This window comes from Sus scrofa, chromosome 15 (assembly GCF_000003025.6).
Source record: "Sus scrofa isolate TJ Tabasco breed Duroc chromosome 15, Sscrofa11.1, whole genome shotgun sequence".
In the NCBI taxonomy this organism is placed as follows: domain Eukaryota; kingdom Metazoa; phylum Chordata; class Mammalia; order Artiodactyla; family Suidae; genus Sus; species Sus scrofa.
The window spans coordinates 100,976,946-100,998,839 of NC_010457.5; the positions used below are offsets into that span (position 1 = coordinate 100,976,946).

The 21,894-nt window shown below is 39.4% G+C and overlaps 1 protein-coding gene across 9 annotated transcripts in view; it reads right to left on the reverse strand.

Moving 5' to 3' along the window:
* ANKRD44 (ankyrin repeat domain 44) overlaps positions 1-21,894 on the reverse strand; it is a 342,704-nt gene that overhangs the window by 108,477 nt on the left and 212,333 nt on the right. For all 9 annotated transcript variants that reach the window (XM_021076232.1, XM_013984363.2, XM_021076233.1 and 6 more), the window contains 2 exons: positions 13,907-13,985; positions 4,754-4,868 (listed from right to left, as the gene is read on the reverse strand). In XM_021076232.1, the coding sequence (XP_020931891.1) occupies positions 4,754-4,868; positions 13,907-13,985 (194 nt within the window). The remainder of the gene's footprint in view (positions 1-4,753; positions 4,869-13,906; positions 13,986-21,894) is intronic.

Consider the following 21,894-nt stretch of genomic DNA (forward strand, 5'->3'; position numbering starts at 1 on the left):
ACAGCTGCCGGCCTATGCCACAGCCAAAGCAACATGGGATTCGAGTCTTGTCTGCAACCTAAACCACAGCTCGTGGCAATGCCAGATCCCTAACCCACTGATGGAGGCCAGGGATTGAACTGGTGTCCTCAGGGATAGTAGCCGGGTTCATTAACTGCTGAGCCATGACGAGAATTCCAAATGTTTGCTATTATTGTTGTCTGGTACAGTTAATGCGAATGTTGCTGGTTTATATTTGCATGTATTTTGTAATTTTTTTGGACTTATTGCTATATTAGAGTCAGAAGCCTAAGGAGTTTCTATCTAGTCTTAAGGTTATACATATTCAAATAACATTATAATAAAAATAATTTAAGTTGATTCTTGGGATCTGAAAGACTTTCAATGCCGTAACTAATTTAACTGCTACTTGTGCTACTGTTTAACCATCCCTCTTTCTGGAAGCCTCGCTGGCCCTGCTATGGTCCAGATATGTTCTCCTGTATCCCAGTGGCACCCAGCAATTGTTCTGGCATCACAATAGGCATGCACGGTTGTTACTGCTTGTTCAATTCTCAAGCCCACCCCTAGAAACCATAAATTCCTTGCCACCCTATAATCCAGCACAGTAGATGACACCTAACAAGCAATCAACAGATATTTAGTGAATATAAGAATGTCAGAACCTGCAAAACTACTACTAAATCTGCTGCAACTGAGGTAGAAAAAGCAGTGAGAGCATAACTGGTAAAAGACAAATTCAAATCCTAGAGACAAGCGCCCCAAACCTAACAAAGTTAAAGAAGCAAAAACACCCAAGGGCTTTGACACCAGGCAAAGGTGCCTGAGCACTGAGTCACGTTGCAGAAACTGCTCTGACCGAAAGTTCAGAGAAGCAAAAAGAATAACCAAAAACATTCAGTCAAGGCCTAAGAATAAGATGCAGTTAAATTCATCAGAAAGTAATGACCATAACACTTGCCATAAAGAGATCTTTAAAAATACACTGGCCATTTTGTTTATGAAGGTAAGTGATTTTCATAAATGCTCCTTGTTTACTTATTTACAGAAAGAAAGGCCTGTTTTTCTCCTCTTTAATGAGCTACCCTTTCTAACTCTACAAGGAGACCAGAGCACAGTGATCTTTGTGGGGAGGAGCTTTAGCAAATTTTATCTTCTGCAACTCTCCTCCTCCTCCCTTTGTTTGTTTCTTGTTCATTTGTTTGGGTTTTTTGTTTTTTGTTTTTTTGCTTTTTACCTCCACGGCATATGGAGGTTCCCAGGCTAGGGGTCCAATTGGAGTTACAGCTTCTGGCCTATGCCACAGCCACAGCCACATCAGGTCCAAGCTGCGTCTGCGACCTACACCACAACTCAGAGCAATGCCAGATTCTTAACCCACTGAGGGAGGCCAGGGATCAAACCTGCAACCTCATGGTTCCTAGTTGGATTTGTTTCTGCTGAGCCACGATGGGAACTCCATGTTTTTTGTTTTAAATGAGATTTGCAATATTTATTTCAGGTTCTCTGTTTGTTTGTTTTGCCACACAGGCAGTATGTGGGAAATCCTGGGCCAGGGATCGAACCTACACCACACAGCAGCAACCAAAGCCAACACGGTGGTGAGAATGCAGGAGCTTCAACCCGTTAGGCCGTCAGAGAATTTCCCTTCTCCTCATTTTGGTATTTTCTCCTTAGATGGTTCCCCCACCACCACTATATATATATACTCAGACACACACAGATACACACACCATTGCTACCCTCAATGAACCACTGTTACTGAAGGGAGCAGGTCTTATCCCCAAATATGCTGAGACAGAAGAAAGCATATGGCTCTTGGAGCTGGAACAGCGTTTCCCTCATCAATGTCCTCAGGACACAGCACGGTCAATGGAAGGAAAGGCTACTTGAATAATAATGTCATTCCTAAGGCACTTTTGCCACATAGTATGTGTTTGCATAAAATGAAGGTAAAATAATTACAAGGAAAGAGGCTTTGTGCTTATTGAGTTTTTTTGGCAAATTTTAAGTAAACATTTGGCCAGTTTATCTCTCAAACGGTTCAAATCTGAAAGAAAATCAGAAATTCATGGTTCTTTGGCTAACAAGTTAAAGAAAACACCACTGAAAATATTAACACATCACAAGTGAAGTTGGTTTGTGCCCAAATCATTTACTTCTGCTTAACTGACACATTTAGGATCCCTGCCTTTGGGTAGCCATGACCTGCTTGGGAACTCTAGAATCTGGTCAAAGCCTTCTGATCCTAGCACGCTGTTCTCGCCAGGAAATTGAGCTGCTTCTTTTGATCTGCAACCTCCCAATCAAAAAGGCCCTTTGACTTAAAGCAGATCCCTTTCTCTTCTGAGACAACCCAGTGTTCTTGCTGTTCGTCAGTGTACCTCTCCTCTGACCGCCCTCAGTTTTGTCCTTAGCCTGAGCCCGCATCTTTTCTTCTCTGGACATTTGCAAGAGGCTGCCCAGTGCTTCTAGTCTGGACCACCTCCAATCTGTCTGGATTGCAATTAGAGCAATCTTTCTCACACACAAATGGGATCATCGGACACAAGCTACCCTACACCCACTTACAATTCTTTTTTTTTTTCTTTCATTTTTTAAAAATTATTACTATTTTTAAAATAGTTATTTCCCCAATACAATTATAATTCCTTAACAGCTTCTGAATGCCTCAGCATGGAACCCAACTCCTTAGCAAGACAATTGTGATCCTTTGTAGTGTGGCTCTTCCTGCCTTTCCACCTCATCTCATTCCACTCCCCCTAGATCAGGTAGTCCAGGCTTGGGAATCTGCTTTTGGATATGGTCACATATTTGTGCCTTTGTAAATACTGTTCCCTCTTCCTGGAATGTGCTTCCCTGCTTCCCCCTCTATCTTTTTTATCTCACACAATTCAGTTTGCCATGTGGCAAACTCCTACCCATCCTTCTTTTGCTGAAATGTCATCTCTTCAGTGTTTCCCTGGTCCAAACCTCCATCATAACACACCTCATGACGCTGCAGTCATTTGCTCTTGATCTCATCTCCACCACCAGCCCGGGAGCCCGGAGGGCCACCAGAATGCACCATGCCCTGGACCATTTCAATTCTGGTTCATTCTCTGCCAAGATTTTTGATTCTATTGCACAACACTTGACAAATAAATTACAATTCCTAATATAACCCTGCCTTTGTAGTTTTCCTTTCCTAAAGATTCAGTTATTATCCCCAGTTTCTATGGTCAAGGCCAAACTCTTTATTGAAGCATTTAAGACCCTCTTTAATTTGACTATACTACATGTTACTGAGCAATAAATTAATAGTCAACATTTATTGATTGTTTACTATGTGCCAGGCACTGTTCAAAGAGTTTTTTTTTAGGGCTGAACCCGCAGCATATGGAAATTCCCAGGCTAGGGGTCGAATTGGGGCTGCAGCTACCGGCCTACGCCACAGCCACGGCAATGTGGGATCCAAGCCACGTCTGCGACCTACACCACAGCTCCCGGCAACACCAGATCCATAACCCACAGAGAGAGGCCAGGGATCAAACCCATGTCCTCGCGGATACTAATCAGGTTCATTACTACTGACCCATGACGGGAACTCCCCAAAAGCTTTTAATAGGGATTATCATGTTGAATAACCTTAGCAGATGTATTTATATAACTCACAATCACACAGATCTTAACATATACCAGAAAGCTTTACTAATAATTAAGTCCTTTAATCTTCATCACAAACTTATAGGAGGTACTACTATTACTCTGATTTTTCAAATGAGGAAATCAAAGCACAGAGATTGAGCAACAGGCTGAAGGTCACACAGCTCACAAGTGAGGCAGCTTGGATTGGAGCCCAGCTGGTGCCCAGGAAAGCCTGGGCTCCCAACCGTGATATAATACTGCCTCTGGGCAGAGCACACACCATCACACACCCTCTACCCTGCCAGGCTAAGCTTTTCCCAGAGCCTTATCTCTTCCTGCCACTCACTGCTCTACTCATAATTCCATCCTCCAAAGCCTACCTAAAACTCACCTTCTCCTTGAAAACTGTGGCCACCCTTGAGCTCTCCTCTTCCTATCTACACGCTATGGTTCGTATAGCTTACACCAAACATTTTGCCATTAAAGTCCTGTTTCATTTTGAACTTCATTAAATACTATCTTGCACGGTTCTTTGTTTTAGTGGGGCCTTGGGCTTCCAACAAAATTATGAGCTCCGGGAGGATACCAACCAGGTAACTTCCGACATTTCCCATAGCACCCAGCATTGCGACAGACTCATATAGATGTTTTAAATACTCTTGTTGAATTGAAGTACAAAATGAAGTCAGGTCCCCCTTCCCAACGTAGCAGATTTATTCAATTGCATTCTATAACCATACCGTTAATACGGGTCATTAATATGCAAAACAACACCCTCAATAAATTTGAGTTTGCCCAATTATGCTTTATTCTTCCTGCTTAACTAACACTGAAAATTGGGGGAAAAAGAATATTAAAAAGGCAGAGTTAGGAATAAAGTTCAAATTTCCTTAATTAAAACCACTAGAATAGACTTCTTTCTGATGTAGCTAAAAAATAAAATTGGTTCTTCCTTGCAAGTGTCATTAAAAGTCACTTAATTTAGATCAAATTTAATTTGTGTTTAGCACAATGGTACAGTCTACCCTAACCCAGATAAATGGGAACTATCTACCACATGCCAGAATCCCCGTGGCAGGACGCCCATGTGTGGCAATTATTCCACCGTATTTTTGCAGTAACCTACTTGGCTGTGTCAGCTCCACTGGTTATTAAGGTGTTAATCAAAAGCTCATGACCGTATCTTGCAGCCACATGGAGAGGAGTGTTGCCATCCTTATCCACACAGTCAATTTCACCTCCTGAAAAAGACATTTTAATACAGAACAACATAAGGATTCAAGTTGACTCACATACCACATTTTATGCTGGTCACGTTAACCAAATGTTGATTTCGTGTCTACTCTGTGCATCTCTGCTCTCAAGGATAAGAATGCTTTCTCAGGGGACAAGTCACCATCTCGAGTAGTGGTATTATTAAATCTGCATAGAGGAAAGTCTACTAGAAATGCTTATTAATTTTTTTCCACATTGTCTTATTTGAGGATCTAAAATCTGACAACTGGATTCCCTCTCTGAATAAACAATGCAATCAAATTCCACAAAATGTAACTCTGAAGACACATCCAATTTTAATTTTACTTGCTGAATTAAAGACCTATGTAAACCTTATACAAAAGCATAAGAACCGAAAGGAATAGAGAGTTCAGAAAAAGACTTAATGTAGTTTGATTATCTAGTTTAAAATATGATGACTAAAATTAGTAAAAATATAAGCTAGAGGCTGCAAATATACTTATTAAAACCATTACATTAATGTTCATGTTATTTTAGTCTCATTTTATTTTGCCTTCTTCCCTAACATTTTATTCCACTACATTTCTTTCTTTCCCCTTTTCATATATATGACAGTTATATGTATATATATCATAAAATATATATAAAACACAATTCATCTATTTATTCATTTATTTGAAGAAATATTTAGAAATAAGAACATTTCTAAACATTTAGAAACAGCATTTAGAAACATCAAGACATTTCACCCCCAATCAAAAGACATTCTCCCACATAACCACAATCCCATCATTATACCCAAGAATTGGTTGTCATGTCTCTTTAGTTTCCTTTCACCTAAAATAATCCTCCTGCCTTTTATGTATGTATGAATGTATGTATGTATTTCTCAGGTCATTGATATTTCTGGAGACCAAAGCAAGAGTCATGTAGGATGTCTCACATTCTGGAGTCATCTGATTATTTCCTCATTATTAGATTCAGGCTAAACATTCTGGCAAGAATGCCCAGAGTTGGTGTGTGCACTTCCCATCACATCTTCATAGTACACACATAAGGTCAAGTTATTCCATTACTGGTTGATGCAATTTTTGTTTCTGATTACTTGCAATGGGTACAGAATGTTGGTTTGGGAAGATGAAAAGGCTCTGGAAATGGATAGTGGTGATGGTTGCACAATGTACTTAGTACCACTGCACCACGGGCTTAAAAATAGCTTAAAAGGTAAATTTTATGTTATGTATATTTCACCACAATGAAAAAAAAGAGGCTTGATTACTTGGTCAAGGTGATGCCTGCCAGCACTCTCCACTGTAAAAATATCTTTTCCCCTTTGTAATTAACAAGGAACATGTGGGTGATACTTCCAAGCCATGCAAATATCATATTTCCCAACAAAGTTTCCCACAATGATTTCAGCATAGACAGGGTGTACTTTGTTCAAAAGTTATCTGAATTCTTTACTCTATGTGCTTACATAACCAATCTGATAGTTAGGTTCAGTGATTTTGTTTTCAGTTTCTTACTGACTTTGATTTAATTTTATTCATATCTAAAATACATGCTTCCAAGTTAAAATTATGTAGTTTTAAAAAGCCTCTCACTTCTATCCCTTCCACTTCATCCTCAACCACATCCTATAGTAATCGTTTTCATTAATTTTGCTTTAGGCTTTCTGTGTTTCTCTTTGAAAAAATAAGCACATAGATTCTTTTACAACTTTTGTTTGTTTGTTTGTCTTCCCTCTTCACTCAACACTATACCCTTGAACTCACTCCTAGAGAGCACGTCTTGGAAATCTTCCTCATTTTCATAGAGCGTCATTGTTTTTCACTGCATGGATGGACTGGTTAAGTACAGCAGTCTCTTTAGGTGGTAAATATCATTTTGCTATTATCAGGAATGTTGCAGTGAACAATGTCATGTGAGTTTTGTTTTGTATTTGTTGGGTATATCTTCAGAGTAAATTCCTAGAAAGGGATTTCTAGGTCGAAGAAATGAGTATATGGTTTTGTTAGGTTTGCCACACTTCCGGCTTTAGGTGCTGTGCAATTTGGCACTCACACAAGCAATGTATGGCTACACCTTTCCCTGCAGCCTTGTCAGGTTTTTGAAAACATTTCATATGATGGGTGAGAATTGGTATCGATCGAATGAATGAAAGAGAAAGAGAGAGAGAGAAAGAAAGGAAGGAAGGAAGGAAGGAAGAAAAGAAGGAAGGAAGGAAGGAAGGAAGAAAGGAAGGAAGGAAGGAGAGAGAGAAAGCACCCAGGATACTGGGGCACCAAATGTAAGTTATTCTAAGGTTCTATTTCCTGACTATTCTGCTCATAAACAAATCTCTTCATCATTATGGAAAGCAGTAAGTTAATGAATTGTCAGCTTAGACTTAGGTATTTTAGAGCAGGCCTCAATTAAAAGATTTTGTTTCACAAAATGGTCTACATATTTAGCTCAAATCTTAAGCTTTACTTATCAATTAGATTTAACTAAAGTAAGCTTGTATTTTAAAACTAAAATACAGCATTATAAGATACTAATAGTATAATGTTTAATTTGCATATCTAAACTACACATACACATTTCTATATTCCAGAATAAGAACTACAAAATCCTGAGAAATGTAAATATCATATAAATGGCTTAGGTCAAAGATATTAACATTTGATTTAAATATTTAATACAGAGAAAGTAATTTTCTCCTCATAGAAAATTTAGAAGGTGCAGGAAAATATAAAGAAGAAAACAGAAGTTATCTATAAATTCACTGATTATCCAAGATAGTCAGTATTAATATTTTGGACATTTCCTTTCAGTTGTTTGTGTGTGTGTGTATGCGCAGATATTTCCCATGTGGAGATCATAGGATAGATCATTTGTGTCCTGATTTAGCCTTAATATTACATCCCAAACACTTCCCATGTCATTAGTTTCATTAACTTAACTGTAAATGATAACACATAATGTCAGTATTAGAGAATTGACTTATTAAGTCCCCAATTACTAGGCACTCAGGCTATGCCTAAATTTTGCCACTAGGAAAAACACAGGAATAAACATAATTATACTTATTCTTTTATCCACATTTCAGGTGATCTCCTTCAGCAACATTTTAAAAGTAGAACTACAGGATCAGAAGTATGACTATTTTTAAGGCTCTTGATGGACACTGGCAAATTGTTTTTGAAAAAGGCAGAGCTCATTTGTACTCCCATCAGCAGGATCTTTGAGCACCAAAAAGAAACCATTGAGCGTCTTTTCAGATCTGGGGAAAGAGTATTAACTTCCACGTCAAGACACTATTTCTTATAATATGACGATTATAAAATCTTCACAATACCTGTATGACCCTTCCTTCTAATGATTCCTACTATGATCATCAACTCCCTAAGATTTATTTCCAGCAAATAATATTTTTTTCTAGCCAGGTGTACTGGTAAAACAGAGTTAATGAATGAGAATCTTTCCTAAAAAGAGAAATAATTGTAAACATGTGTGTGGAGTTCCCATCGTGGCGCAGTGGTTAACGAATCCGACTAGGAACCATGAGGTTGCGGGTTCGGTACCTGCCCTTGCTCAGTGGGTTAACAATCTGGCATTGCCGTGAGCTGTGGTGTAGGTTGCAGACGCGGCTCGGATCCTGCGTTGCTGTGGCTCTGGCGTAGGCCAGGGGCTACAGCTCCGATTTGACCCCTAACCTGGGAACCTCCATATGCCGAGGGAGCGGCCCAAAGAAATAGCAAAAAGACAAAAAACAAAACAAACAAACAAAAAAAACAAAAACAAACAAACAAACAAAAAAACATGTGTGTGCTTTGTAGAAGGGAAAGATGTTTAAAACTCCAATTAGCACCTATGTTTACACAGGACTTAAGATGCTTCACTCCACAGCCAAGACTTCTGCCATGTAGAGTTTAGCTGCTGCCAATAAATTTGCGCATTTGTAGTCTGCAACTTAATAGCTATTTACAAAAAGGTAATCTCTTTTTTACTTTGTGACAGAGAAAAATAAATGGCAGCTAGAATACAGGTGCTGATCCTTCCTCAAATCTTTGTTTCTGTGGCAAAGTAGTGATTTTTAAAACCAGTTGTTCAAATAAATACACAAAGATCATTTCTGTAAAAGTAACAATTACATATCTTTATACATACATTCTTAAATGCATAGAAAAATTTAGAAAATTGTCACCAAATTGTCAACAGAAATTCTTGGGATGGGTTAGGGAAATACATTGGTGGGGATTGGGGGATCTCCTTAATAATTTAATTTTTTTCTGCTTATATTAATTTCATAATCAAGAAAAATAACAAAATTAGTGATTGTAATCTTCTAGGGACTCTGAAATAGTTCACTATAATCTGAATTTAGAAGCATCTAATTTAGATCGTTTTTATGACTTGATGGTAGCCTTGGGGACAGGAAGCCACCTGGTCTCCATGGATATGTCAGATCAATCCAGGGTACATGCATTTATGTCAGAGCTGCCACAGTGGTCCACCTGCAAGATCCACCCTCAGAGTTTATCTGGGGAGATGTGGAAGACAAATCCACAGACTTTAAAGAAGTCTTTGTCCTGGACAAACACTACATCGCTCCAACCTTCCCAGCCAAGTGCTAGGGGCTCCAAGTTTATCAGCCTCAAATATGCCAAAAACTGGATAGGCAAAGAGATGAGTGAAAAATACTGGAAAGGGTGGAATACAGGGTCTGAGTTGATCGAGTTTCTTGTTATTATCATTTCATAAGTCAACTTAAAACTGCAAAAATACAGGTAATTATATTTGCCATTTAAAATATACTTCTAGAACACACCAAAACAAAGTAGGAAGAAAAAGGAGAGACTGTTATTGAGAAGTATGTTTTATACTTGGAGCTCCCGTCGTGGTGCAATGGTTAACAAATCCAACTAGGAACCATGAGGTTGCAGGTTCGATCCCTGGCCTTGCTCAGTGGGTTAAGGATCCGGTGTAGGTGAGCTGTGGTGTAGGTTGCAGACCTGGCTCAGATCCCGCGTTGCTGTGGCTCTGGCGTAAGTCGGTGGCTACAGCTCCAATTTGACTCCTAGCCTGGGAACCACCATATGCCATGGGTACGATCCTAGAAAAGGCAAAAAGACCAAAAAAAAAAAAAAAAAAAAAGTACGTTTTATACTAAAGTAGGATCTCTGGGTGAATGAATTTCTATCTTATAGTTACTCCCCAAACCTTTCCATTTCCATTTGAAAATCTTTAAGATTTGCTTGAAATGTAAGTGAAATAGCTTTACTATTTATCGAAGGTTGTGAGTTCGATGTTGGTCATTGGTCATTGATAATTAGTGAGGAAGATAAACATTTGTGAGTTTTGACGTAAGCAGAGCATGTCAAAAGGGATGATTTATGCAGCATTATCTAGGCATTCATTTGAAATTAGTTTCTCATTACACAAACAAGATGGCCATCTTAGTAAGTTGCCTCAGAAGGACTGCGGTCCAAAGGGTCAAAAAAAATCTCACAATGAATCATCCTAACCTATCACTTGGCTCTTTCTTTTCAAACCCTATTTATTTTCAATGCTTGTATGAAGAAAAATCATTTTGAACTTTTGGAACCTGCTGGACAGCCTCTGGGGCAGCTGCCTGTGCAAATGGCCCGATATTAAACTGTATCTTCTTCAGTTCTTCCGCTCTCTGCCTCTGACAACACAGCTTCAGACAAGAAACAACGTGATTGAACAGCAGAGGTAGTCTTCGCTTACTAACTAAAAAAAAAAAGGAACATTTTGTTTGTTTAAACAATCAACTTACCCAAACGGAATGATTCTGAGAAAACAAAGTTATTATATAGAATAACCCTGACAAAAGAGCAGAGATGCAAAGAAACACTGCACAAAGTCCAAACATCAGAGCGATTTAACAAAACAAAGAATGGTCTTCAGCAGCACGTTGGGTTAGTCTCCAGAGCCAGGCAATGTCCCCAAGTGAGACCAGCATTTTGGGTCCTGCTGTGCAGTGACCTACTCGGAAGGATGGACCCCAGGCCCTGGGGGCTCACAGGAGCCTCTGGACTTTTCCCAGAAGAAATCCAACGAGCAGGAGAAAAAAAAAAAAAAAAAAAAAAAAAAAAGAGCTTCTTATTCTTCTCCCTCAGGGCTTTTTTAAAAAATGTCAAATGGAAGATCTCGCAGTTCTCGCATGTGTAATGAATGCAAAGAATTGTCAGCTGAGAGAAGAAAATGCCAAAGCATCCTTTTACAGGGACAGCTCTCTGCCAAATATAAGTGACTCTTAGAGTAAACAGAATTCAAGTTAAAAAAAAATTTTTAACATGCCCTTGTCATCCAGAGAACACATTTATAAGTGAGTAGTTGAGAGTTCAGTCTCCAACGTTAGGCTGCATGTGTTCATTTTTGTTTAACTGAAGCACAGATGATTTACAACATTGTGTCAGTTTCAGGTGTATAGCAAAAGTGATTCCGATATCTATGTATCCGTATCGATACATTCTTCTTTCTATTCTTTTCCATTATAGGTTATTATAAGATATTAAATATAGTTCCCTGTGCTATACAACAAATCCTTGCTGTTTATCTCTTTTATACATGGTAGTGGGTAGCTGTTAACCTCATACTCCTAATTTATCCCTCCTCTGCCTTCCTCTTTGATAATCATAAGTTTGTTTTCTATTTCAGTTGAGTCTGTTTCTATTTTGTGAATAGAAATTTGTACTATTTGTACTATTTGTACTATTTTTTAGATTTCACATATAAGTGATATCTAATAGTACTATTGTACTATTTGTACTATTTTTTAGATTTCACATATAAGTGATATCACATAATAACTCTTTCTCTGACTTACTTCATTTAGTATGATAATCCCTAGGTCCATTCATGTTGCTTCAAATGGCATCATTTCATTCTTTTTTATGGCTGAATAGTATCCCATGGTATGTGTATGTATATGTGTGTGTGTGCTGTGTACATATACGTATACTACTGCCTGTGTTCTAACCCTGTTCTTCAACATACCTGCCCATGCATCCCAAGAGAAGGGAGAACCTCTCTGCCTTGGTTTTCCCACATTTGAAACAAAGATAATAATAGCACCTCTTTCCCATGGATGGTTGAAAGGATTTATATGCTTTCATCACTGTGCTTACTAGCCAAGTGCCTAGCACAGTATGAGGAACACTAAACTGATATTAGCTTCATCATTATATATAATAAGTTATATATTGTAGCCACTATATCCTCATCATTTCAGGCCCTGGACCCCAGTCAACTCACAAGCAAAATGCCAAGCCAGCCAACAGTGAGACAGACTCTGAGACGAGCTCCTTGATCACAGAGGAGAAGGTGTAGGGTCTCTTTCAGATCTTATCCCAACTCAAAAGTCTAGCCAGAATGTCCAGAGAGGGCACTGAAGTTTTTAAGTCCGCAGGGATGGCTTTTGGCAGGTCAAAGCTACCAGCAGCCCCTCAAGACTACTGGAAGCACACTAGCATGACAAGGGGAGATGGGTCATGACCTTGGTTCAAAGGAGATGGCCATTATGGTCTGGCCCATGGGGATGGACCTATAGGAAGGCAGTACTCACAAGGTGAAAAACTGCTCTCTCTGATCTGGTCACTAGTGCTTGAAATTGCTTTAACAGGGAACAATGCTTTTTAATGCCATAGAGCTAAGGACCGATGATTGTGTTCATACTAAATTTTTTTAAATGGATACAAAATATCTCCCTAGTTTCATATTTTTCTAGGCAGTGGATATTGCTCCTGAAAAACAATTGAGAAATGCAGTGGTATGAGGAAAGCATGCAAAGGAGCGATGGGAGGGTTCTTCCTCACCTCCCCTTGTCTACTTTGAGCAAAACAAAACAATTAAAGTGGCCCTTTCAATAAAGTGAATGTCAAAGGCATACCACATATTTCAATTAGAATTAATGGGTGTTGTGCAATTAATTTTCATGTACCAGAGTTTGCTTCCTAGAAATTTGTTGGGATTTCTTTTCTTCTAGTTTCACTGAAATGCTTATGCATTTCCTTTGCTTTGCTGCAGATATTCTGCTTCCTCACATAATTTCCCTGACTGGTCTTCCATCCAAATGCCAAATGATTTTTTTTTTTAGTTTTATGACTCGAGTGCCTAAGACATAACTTAGTACCACTAACAATTCAAGTGCATGTCATCCAAAATTCTTACGGGTGAGAAAAGGTAGATCTAAAAAAATTGTCTAATGCCAGAATTTTGACAACTAGAAATGTGGGTCAACTAAAGATAGTTTAGGAAGTGCTGAATTCACCTGGAATGTCAGCATAAAATCTAGACTAAACCTGTTTTTGTTTTTGTTTAAATCGCCTATAAGATTTGCTAAGATAACAGAAGTTGTGTTGTCAAGGTCAATCTACTCATGGACTCTGGTCATCACCCTCTAACAGTCACATGAACCATGATGGGCGTGACACTCCCTAGTACTTTGGCTGCAGAGACAACCCAATGGTTCAAACATACCTTTATTGTAAGCCCAGGAAATTACTAGATTATGTGACTTTACAACATCTCTGTCAAGCCTATAATTTTATAATCCTTCACATCATGTATGTACCTGCTCTTCTGCTGAGTCACCTCAGTTTTCTTACCTTTGCCCAAGTAACTTAACAAGTTTTAACCTAGGAAACTATGGTGAATTCAAAAAATTTTTTTTAAAAATTCAGATTTGCTGCTGGAAAATGTCTAATGCTTATTTTTACTAGGTCCAGAGTAAAAAGTGCAGGACCTTGAGCCTATATAAGTTTATGCTTTCCAGTTTCAAAATTCATGTGTTCTTTGACTGACTGGGAACTGATTGTGAAACTTAGTGGCTCTACGGTCTCCCTCCTAAGCTGGATGGTGATGATATGTCTGATAAGAAGCTTTTAGCAAAGTTCATCAAAGGACAGCATAAGTCCAAGCGGAATAAACTCTACAACAGAGCCTCTTATTTCATGTTCAAAGGACTGGCAACCAAACTTAGTCACACCAGGAAACTGTTCAAATAACGATACTGTGGAAGAGTCTTTCTTACCATTCTGAATGAGGGTTTGAGATCGTGTGAACCTTCCGTGGACGGCTGTCATGTGCAGCGGACTTTTACCATCTTTACTCTAAAAAAAAGAGAGACAAACAATAGGCCAGTAATATCGATCTGAAACGTTCCTCTGGACATTGCTGGCAATGCTCAATAAAGGGTGTGTGATACTGCAAGTTACTTCATAACGTCACATTATTTTTAAATTGAAGTGTAGTTGACTACAATGCTGTGGGAGGTTCAGGTGTTCAGCAAAGTGATTCAGTTACACATTATCTATTTCTCTATCTCTGTCTATCTATCTAGCCTTTTTCAGAATCATTTCCATTTTAAGTTATTACAAGAATATAGTTCCCTGTTCTATACAGTAGGTCCCTGTTGTTTATCTATAACACCACATTTTAAAGAAGCTTTGAGAAGTGGAAATTATTCTAGAGAATAAATGCAAAATTTTTAGTTACACCGACAACCTTTAAATCACCCTGGTTTAAACTGAGGAAATCACCCAAAACATTGTTTCATCTCCTGTGATCTACTGATGAAGGTTTCCTTCAAGGTGGTTTTTGTTTGTTTGTTTGTTTGTTTAATAATATTAAAAACATTAAAGTATTGGAGTTCCCACTGTGGTGCAGCAGAAATGAATCTGACTAGTAACTGTGAGGTCGCAGGTTTGATCCCTGGCCTCGTTCAGTGGGTTAAGGATCCGCGTTGCCATGAGCTATGGCGTAGATCACAGATACAGCTTGGATCTGACATTGCTGTGGCTGTGACGTAGGCTGGTGGCCACACCTCCAATGTGACCTCCTGGCCTGGGAACCTCCATACGCCGCGGGTGTGGCCCTGAAAATTAAAAAAAAAAAAAAAAATTAAAGTACAGTTAATTTACAATGTTGTATTAGTTTCTGGTGTATGGATTACTGGTGTATAGCAAAGTGATTCAGTTTTATACTTATACACACACACACACACACACACACACACATTCTTTTCCATTATAGTTTATCGCAGGGTTTTTTCCAACTTTTGTCTGTAGAACATGAAAAAATACAAATAATATATTACTTGCTTGGCCTTGCTTGACCTGAAGATGACTAAACTGCCATAAATCACTGCAACTCTCAAAACTGACTTGAAATCCTCCACCACGCCTTACATTCTAACTCCACGGAAAAACACCACTTTCAATTATTCCAAAAGAGAAATGTTTGCTCCACCTAACTCATTAGAGGTCATAGGATTAAGATATGCAATGGTTTCACAAACTGCCCTTTTAATTATCACCTGGATATATGTGAACGTATACACCTCTTTGGCATTCAAGATATAAATGGTGGCATTCTCTGACATAGGTTAAGCCAAAACATGGAAAATGCACAGGATCTATATACTGCTCATCCTCACACCAAAGTCTTACACACTGAAATAAGAAAGAGTCATTTACAGAATTTCTTCTAAAAATAGCATACCCAAATGAAAATATTATTTTTATTTTCAATCCAAAGTATCCTCAACAGAGAGAATGTATTATTTATTCTTTCATTCAGGTATTATTTTTTTAAAAAAGAAAATAAAAGAAAGAAATGTATGTAATGGTTATTTTTCTAAGTCTCAGAAGAAATATTTTGCTAAGCCTAAGGTTAAAAAATGAGATTTCAAAAACATAAGTTTGTTATTGTGATAAAACTCACATACTTGTAAACGATTCCTTTAAAAACTCTACAATAGAAAACGAGCACTTAAATGATACTAAATTATTAATTATTAAGTTATTATTTAGATTAAATAAATATTTCTCATCATGAAGCACAGACTATCTGCATTTGAATCACCCAGAGTTCCTGTTAGAAATGTGAATTCTGTGCCCTAACCCAGGCCTACTCAATCAGAATTGGGGTAAAGGGATCCCCGTTTCTAAATTTCACAGCACACTAAAGTTTAGGAGCCACTGCTTTTGACTGTGGGCTGGAATAGCTTCTAAAACCACAAGGTTTAATAGAAGAATTTTTATTATATCCTATAAGTCTGCTCCTTAGAAAGGAGCTATGCATAATCTGTGTCAAGGGAAGAGTTCATCAGAAAGGTAACTGAATCTTAATTGAAATAAATACTCATTACAGTGAAAGGTTCTCAGGTCGATGGGGGAAAAAAACCAGAAATAACAGGATCTCTTCTCCGTCTTAATCAAATAAGAATTTGATTATAACCTGAATTAGAAAAGACTGAGAAGTGAAAGGATGACGAGAATAAGCTTGAAGCTTTCCTGAAATGATACTTTTAAGGAAAAGGAGCAGCAATCAAGAAAATGAGGACATGAGGCCATCACTAAACATAAGACATAACAGTGAAAAAAAACTCCTAAAAGCTATCTGATTCCAGAGCATGATATTGGCTGGAAGAAATGCCAACAATTCAAAGGACTAAAAAGTCTGGGAACCACTTAACCAATAAAGATTTAAGAGATACTCCCTCCAACAGAAAAGAAATTGCAGAGTTGACACTAATTTGTCTCTAGGTGGTGCTATTTCTTTAAATTCTGCTCCAATATTTTCTCTTACATTTAAGATGAAAACCAACTAATTAGCATTTAGTTAAATACATACAAGGTCAAAAATATTTCAATGTTCAGATAATACTTTCATAAATGTTTAACCAAGCACTTTTCCATGGAAAAGAGCTTAAAGGCTAGAAGTCACCACCAACCTGGTGGTCACCACCTAAACTGCAGTTAGAGCACCAAAGCAGAAGTCACTGGTGGCTATAGTGTGCAGTTTACAAAACTGTTCCCATTTCAGGGACAACAAATACCACACCCCTGTTTCTCCCTTGAAGTGCTTGTGCCTTTGGTAAAGGGAAAAATAGAGGTGACCAAAGTTAGGTAGAATGAAAAGAATGGCAATATATAGTCTATGGTGATGCTTGTTTCAGCTCTATCCTTGCAGATCTTTGCCTGAGTTTATCTACCACTGAGGCCAGACCTTAGCGATTTTTTTTTCCCCTGCAGGGAGATGGGTAGCAGGAGGTGGGGAAAGGGGAACAGGAAGCATTAAGAGTGTCACGGCAGTTGTTTTGGGGCAGCTTTGTTTATATGGTACAGATGTACAGGGAACCCATTATTTTGAGAAGCCATTGAAAACCAATGAAGGTCAAAGGCCTAGTACTTTTTATTTAGCCGTTACAAGTTAGAACTCAGTATATTCAGGTGGAGCCTGGGGATCTGAGTTTCATTATCTTCCTGAGAACTTTTTCACACATGGTGGGCTGGGAAGCAAGGGGCGGTGGGGGGGAATCTGCCGTTGCTGCTGCTGTTCCTAGAACTTTATTTTATTTTTTTGTCTTTTTGCCATTTCTTGGGCCGCTCCTGCGGCATGTGGAGGTTCCCAGGCCAGGGGTCAAATAGGAGCTGTAGCCGCCGGCCTACGCCAGAGCCACAGCAACACGGGATCCGAGAGGCATCTGCAACCTACACCACAGCTCACGGCAACGTCGGATCCTTAACCCACTGAGCAAGGCCAGGGATCGAACCTGCAACCTCATGGTTCCTAGTCAGATTCGCTAACCACTGAGCCACAATGGGAACTCCCTGTTCCTAGAACTTTAAACAGGTACAAAACATTCCTAGAATTCTCAAAGGAGAAGAAATGTTCAATACTCCCACTTACTTAAAGCTTTGCTTTCAGAAAAAGTTTTCTTCATTTCTAGTCTCCTTCCAATTTCTAGGTACATTTTCCCATCAGATTTAGGGCTTGGAAATTTTTAACTTGGAAAATTTGTTTAAGCAAGAAGCTCTCCTACTGACTTGAAGGAAAACCAATGAGTATTAAGAATATCTTATGACAAATATCAGCACTCTTTCTGGGAAGAAGTCACCATCGTCCAAGGAAGATTTATCCTTGAACTAACAGAGTGTTTGAATTTTCTTGACCCCATTCTCCTCAGAAATCTATTCCTTCTTTTTGGGGGGGAGGAGGGGAGTGCACCTACAGCATGTGTAAGTTCCCAGGCCAGGGGTCGAACTCATGCCATAGCAGCAATCCGGGCTGCTGCCATGACAAAGCAGGATACTTAAACCACTGGGCCACAAGGGAATTTCAGAAATTTATTCTTTACTTCTTTCCACTTCTAATTCCTTTTTTCTTTATCTTCCTACAAACTTTCTCTAAACTTTAAGACCTAGTTACTCCCCAGGAACTGGAAAGCATTGTGTTCTCTATGGCACAGAGCCCCCTGGCATCACACTGCTCAGTAGAGGGCCGTAGAGCCTCTAAACAACAGCACTAAGGACTGCTGGGGGAGGGGGCATCAGATACAGTCAGAAACCCCAAAGGGCTTCCTAATTCAATGGAAGAGCAATCTAATACCCTGGTTTGCAAAAAGCCATGTACAGTTCAATTTATTTTAACCCTTCTAAAGGCTGGAGATGGGAGTTCCCATCGTGGCTGAGCCGTAACCAAAGCCCGCTAGCATCCATGAGGAAGCAGGTTCGATTCCTGGCCTTGCTCAGTAGGTTAAGGATCTGGCATTGCCATGAGCTGTGGTGTAGGTTGCAGACACAGCTCAGATCCTGCTGTGACTGTGGCTGTGGTGTAGGCCGGTGGCTGCAGCTCCAATTGGACCCCTAGCCTAGGAATCTCCATATGCTTTGGTGCGGCCCTAAAAAAGACAAATAAATAAATAAATAAAGGCTGGAGATGATATGTGTTGGCTTAGACATTCTCCTCACTTCCTCTCCTAAGTTTCAAGTGCCCTGTTGCTGTTACTGCTTAGTCTTGCCTATTCCAGTTTCGCCTTCAACTTCTGCAATGCAATTATAGAACACAATTTGGTTCTGGTACATATAAAGAAGGGAGCTGGTCCACTTCAGTAAATGTGTGATGGGTTTCAGCTCCAGGTTCTTAGGGTTAAGTGATCTAAGGGCTCATGGACAGAAAAGAATTGAGACAATGGGCAGGCTGAATGTTAGTGACCAGAAGGTAGGCGATTTGGCAATGGTAATTTCTGAACCTATCTTCCTAAGTTGTATCTGTATGTGTTTATTGCCCCCCCTTTTTTTTTTCCTTTGGCTGCACCTGTGGCATGCAGAAGTTCCTGGGCCGGGGACTGAACCTCTGTCACTGCAGCAACCTGAGCTGCTGAGTGACACTGCTGGATCCTTAATCCATCGAGCCACCAGGGAACTCCTACTGTCTCTTTAAGGCTTGGTTTGAGTGCTTCCAAAAAGAGCCTTGCAATGCTACTGAAATTACAATGTAGTCTCTAAAGAGAAGAGAAATTATTTCATATTTTCTTGTGTTCTTTCTATCTTCAAAATACAGGTAAGCCTTCAACAGATTACTGTACAAAGTACTGTGTCTCTCTTATTTTATAACGAGTTAGTAATATCATAATATTCAAAATCAAAGATAATGCCATGGTCAATCTGAGCAAAATGAAGGAATGTTAGATTCACTCAGGACACATATCCTTCTTCCCCTCTCCAACATCTTGCAATCTCTCATGAGAATGTCACTTTTAGTGTTTTGTGAGGACAGAGGAAAACAAAGTCAACACGTGGGTGGGTATTGGCTACATTTCAGTATGAGTTTCTTTCAAACTTTAGAAAATCTAAACAAATACAAGTTGTCTTGAAATGTACAAATACTTTCAATATCCAAGGGCAATGTGGTACAGAGAGATAACAACCTCCAGTCAGACTGCATGGCTCCACGGAAATGGTAGAGGACCCATGCATCCAGAGTCATCTGGAGGAACTAAGGAGGATCCAAGACAATTGGGAAATCAGAGGCTGAAGACAGAGGAAGGGAGACTGAAGGAGAGGGCTAGATTTGATGGAAAATCCCACTTATACAGAATAGATAATACATAAACTTGAGTCTCAGATTTTGTTTTTGTTTTTGTTGTTGTTCAGTCTTTTTAGGGCTGCAACTGCGGCATATGGAAGTTCCCAGACTAGGGGGTGAATCAGAGCTGTAGCCGCTGGCCTACACCACAGCCACAGCAACGCCAGATCCGAGCCTTGTCTGCGACCTACGCCATAGCTCACGGCAATGCCGCATCCTTAACCGGCTAAGCTAGGCCAGGGATCAAACCCACATCCTTATGGATATTAGTCAAGTTCGTTACCGCTGAGCCACAATGGGAATTCTAAGTCTCAGATTTTTTTTAATGGTTTATTAGTTTGCACTTCTTTAATGCCAAGTGATACTGAATATTTTTTTTCATAGATTTAATGGCTATTGTATTCTCTCCCTTATGACCTGCCTTTGCCCATATTTTCTAGTAGATTATCAGACTTTTTCTTCTTGATTTTTATGAGTTCTTTATGTATTAAATATACTTTTTGCTTATCATGTATATTGCTAAAAACTTCTGAATATTTCCTCTTTCAATTTTACAGTAAGATTTTTCTTTTTTTCTTTTCTGTTGTTTTGCTTTGTTGCATAAAAGTTTAAATTTTTTATGTAGTTTAGATACATTTTTTTTCTTTATGTTTTCTGTCTCTGTTCTGTGGCCAGATTACTGTTTGTAATGCTCAGTTTTGATCACATAACCTTTGTAGTCATTAGTGGCTATACCCACAGCCAATAGAAGCCCAAACTCATTGGTTAACGGACAAATGCTCATCCTTGGTCAGGTCACATTTCAGTTTGTCCCTGACTCCTTTCTTTCACAAGCTTTGTACTCTATTCGATCACAATAAGTTGCTATTCTGAAAATGTGTCCCCACTATAAATTATAAGAAAAAATATAAAAGGTTTTTAATAGTGAATAGAGAAGGTCATTAAAATAGACTGATCTAATATCCTTGAAATTAAATCTTAGAAATAACAATTTTTCGAAAGCAGAGAGAGAAGTTCCCATCATGGCTCAGAGTTAACGAACCTGATTAGGATCCATGAGGACGTGATTTCGACCCCTGGCCTCGCTCAGTGGGTCTAGGATCCAGTGTTGCCATGAGCTGTGGTGTAGGTCGCAGACGCAACTCAGATCTGGCATTGCTCTGGCTGTGGCGCAGGTTGGTAGCTGCAGCTCGGATTCAACTCCTAGCCTGGGGACTTCCACATGCTGCAAGTGCAGCCCTAAAAAAAAACGACAACAACAAAAGCAGAGAGAGAATACACTGGGACCTTGCTTTGGGATTCCTGTGTGCCTGGGAGTAGGAAACCAGAGAATGAGTACAAAGTCACCTGGTGTAGGTAAGGATATTCTGCTACAGTCTAAATGGAGCCGGGATCAGGAAAGCTGCCTATATAAATTCCTCTTAGTTATCTGTTACAGTGAGGGGACTAGTCATCTAACGTTTACTGCTCAACAACTTTGCTCGTGCCATTCTTTCTGTGTGGAAGGTCTGCTCTCAAATTCTCTCTACCCCTCCTCATCTCAACTGATATCAATCTTCCACTCAAAAGTAATCCAGTTTTGATGACAAGGAAAAAAGCAAGTCAACACATGCTTCTTAGAGTTTGCGGCCCTTTACTAATCATGACGCTCACGGCATTCTCTCTTGCTTCACCATTATCTCAGTACATTATCTCCCTACCATGTTGTAAATGCTTTGAGGGCACCTTAGAGAACACACCCAGCACCAAACAGAGGGCCCTAGGCAGTCTTCAGTTAGTATGACGAATCAAGGAATTACCATTAAAACCAGGCTAATGTCCTATCTTCAAAGCCACTATCTGGGGTTTACTACAGGAAGGCATCTGATAAACTCCCCAGAGGGCCCTGTGGGTTGGGAACAAACCTGAGATCAGTGGATTAGGCTTTCATTTCATTCCTAGCAGCTCTGCCCTATCAGCTCAACATTCTTCTCAGTCCTAGAATCCGGGCCATGTCAACATCCCTGAGACCCAGTATTTGCTCCGATACATTCACTAAGCTACCAAGGGCATGTGGCTAGACCCTCTGTGCCTTTCCCTGGCACCACCACTCCTGCAGAGGTTTGCACAGCATGCCAATACAGGACGAGGCGTGAGAGACACGTGTGC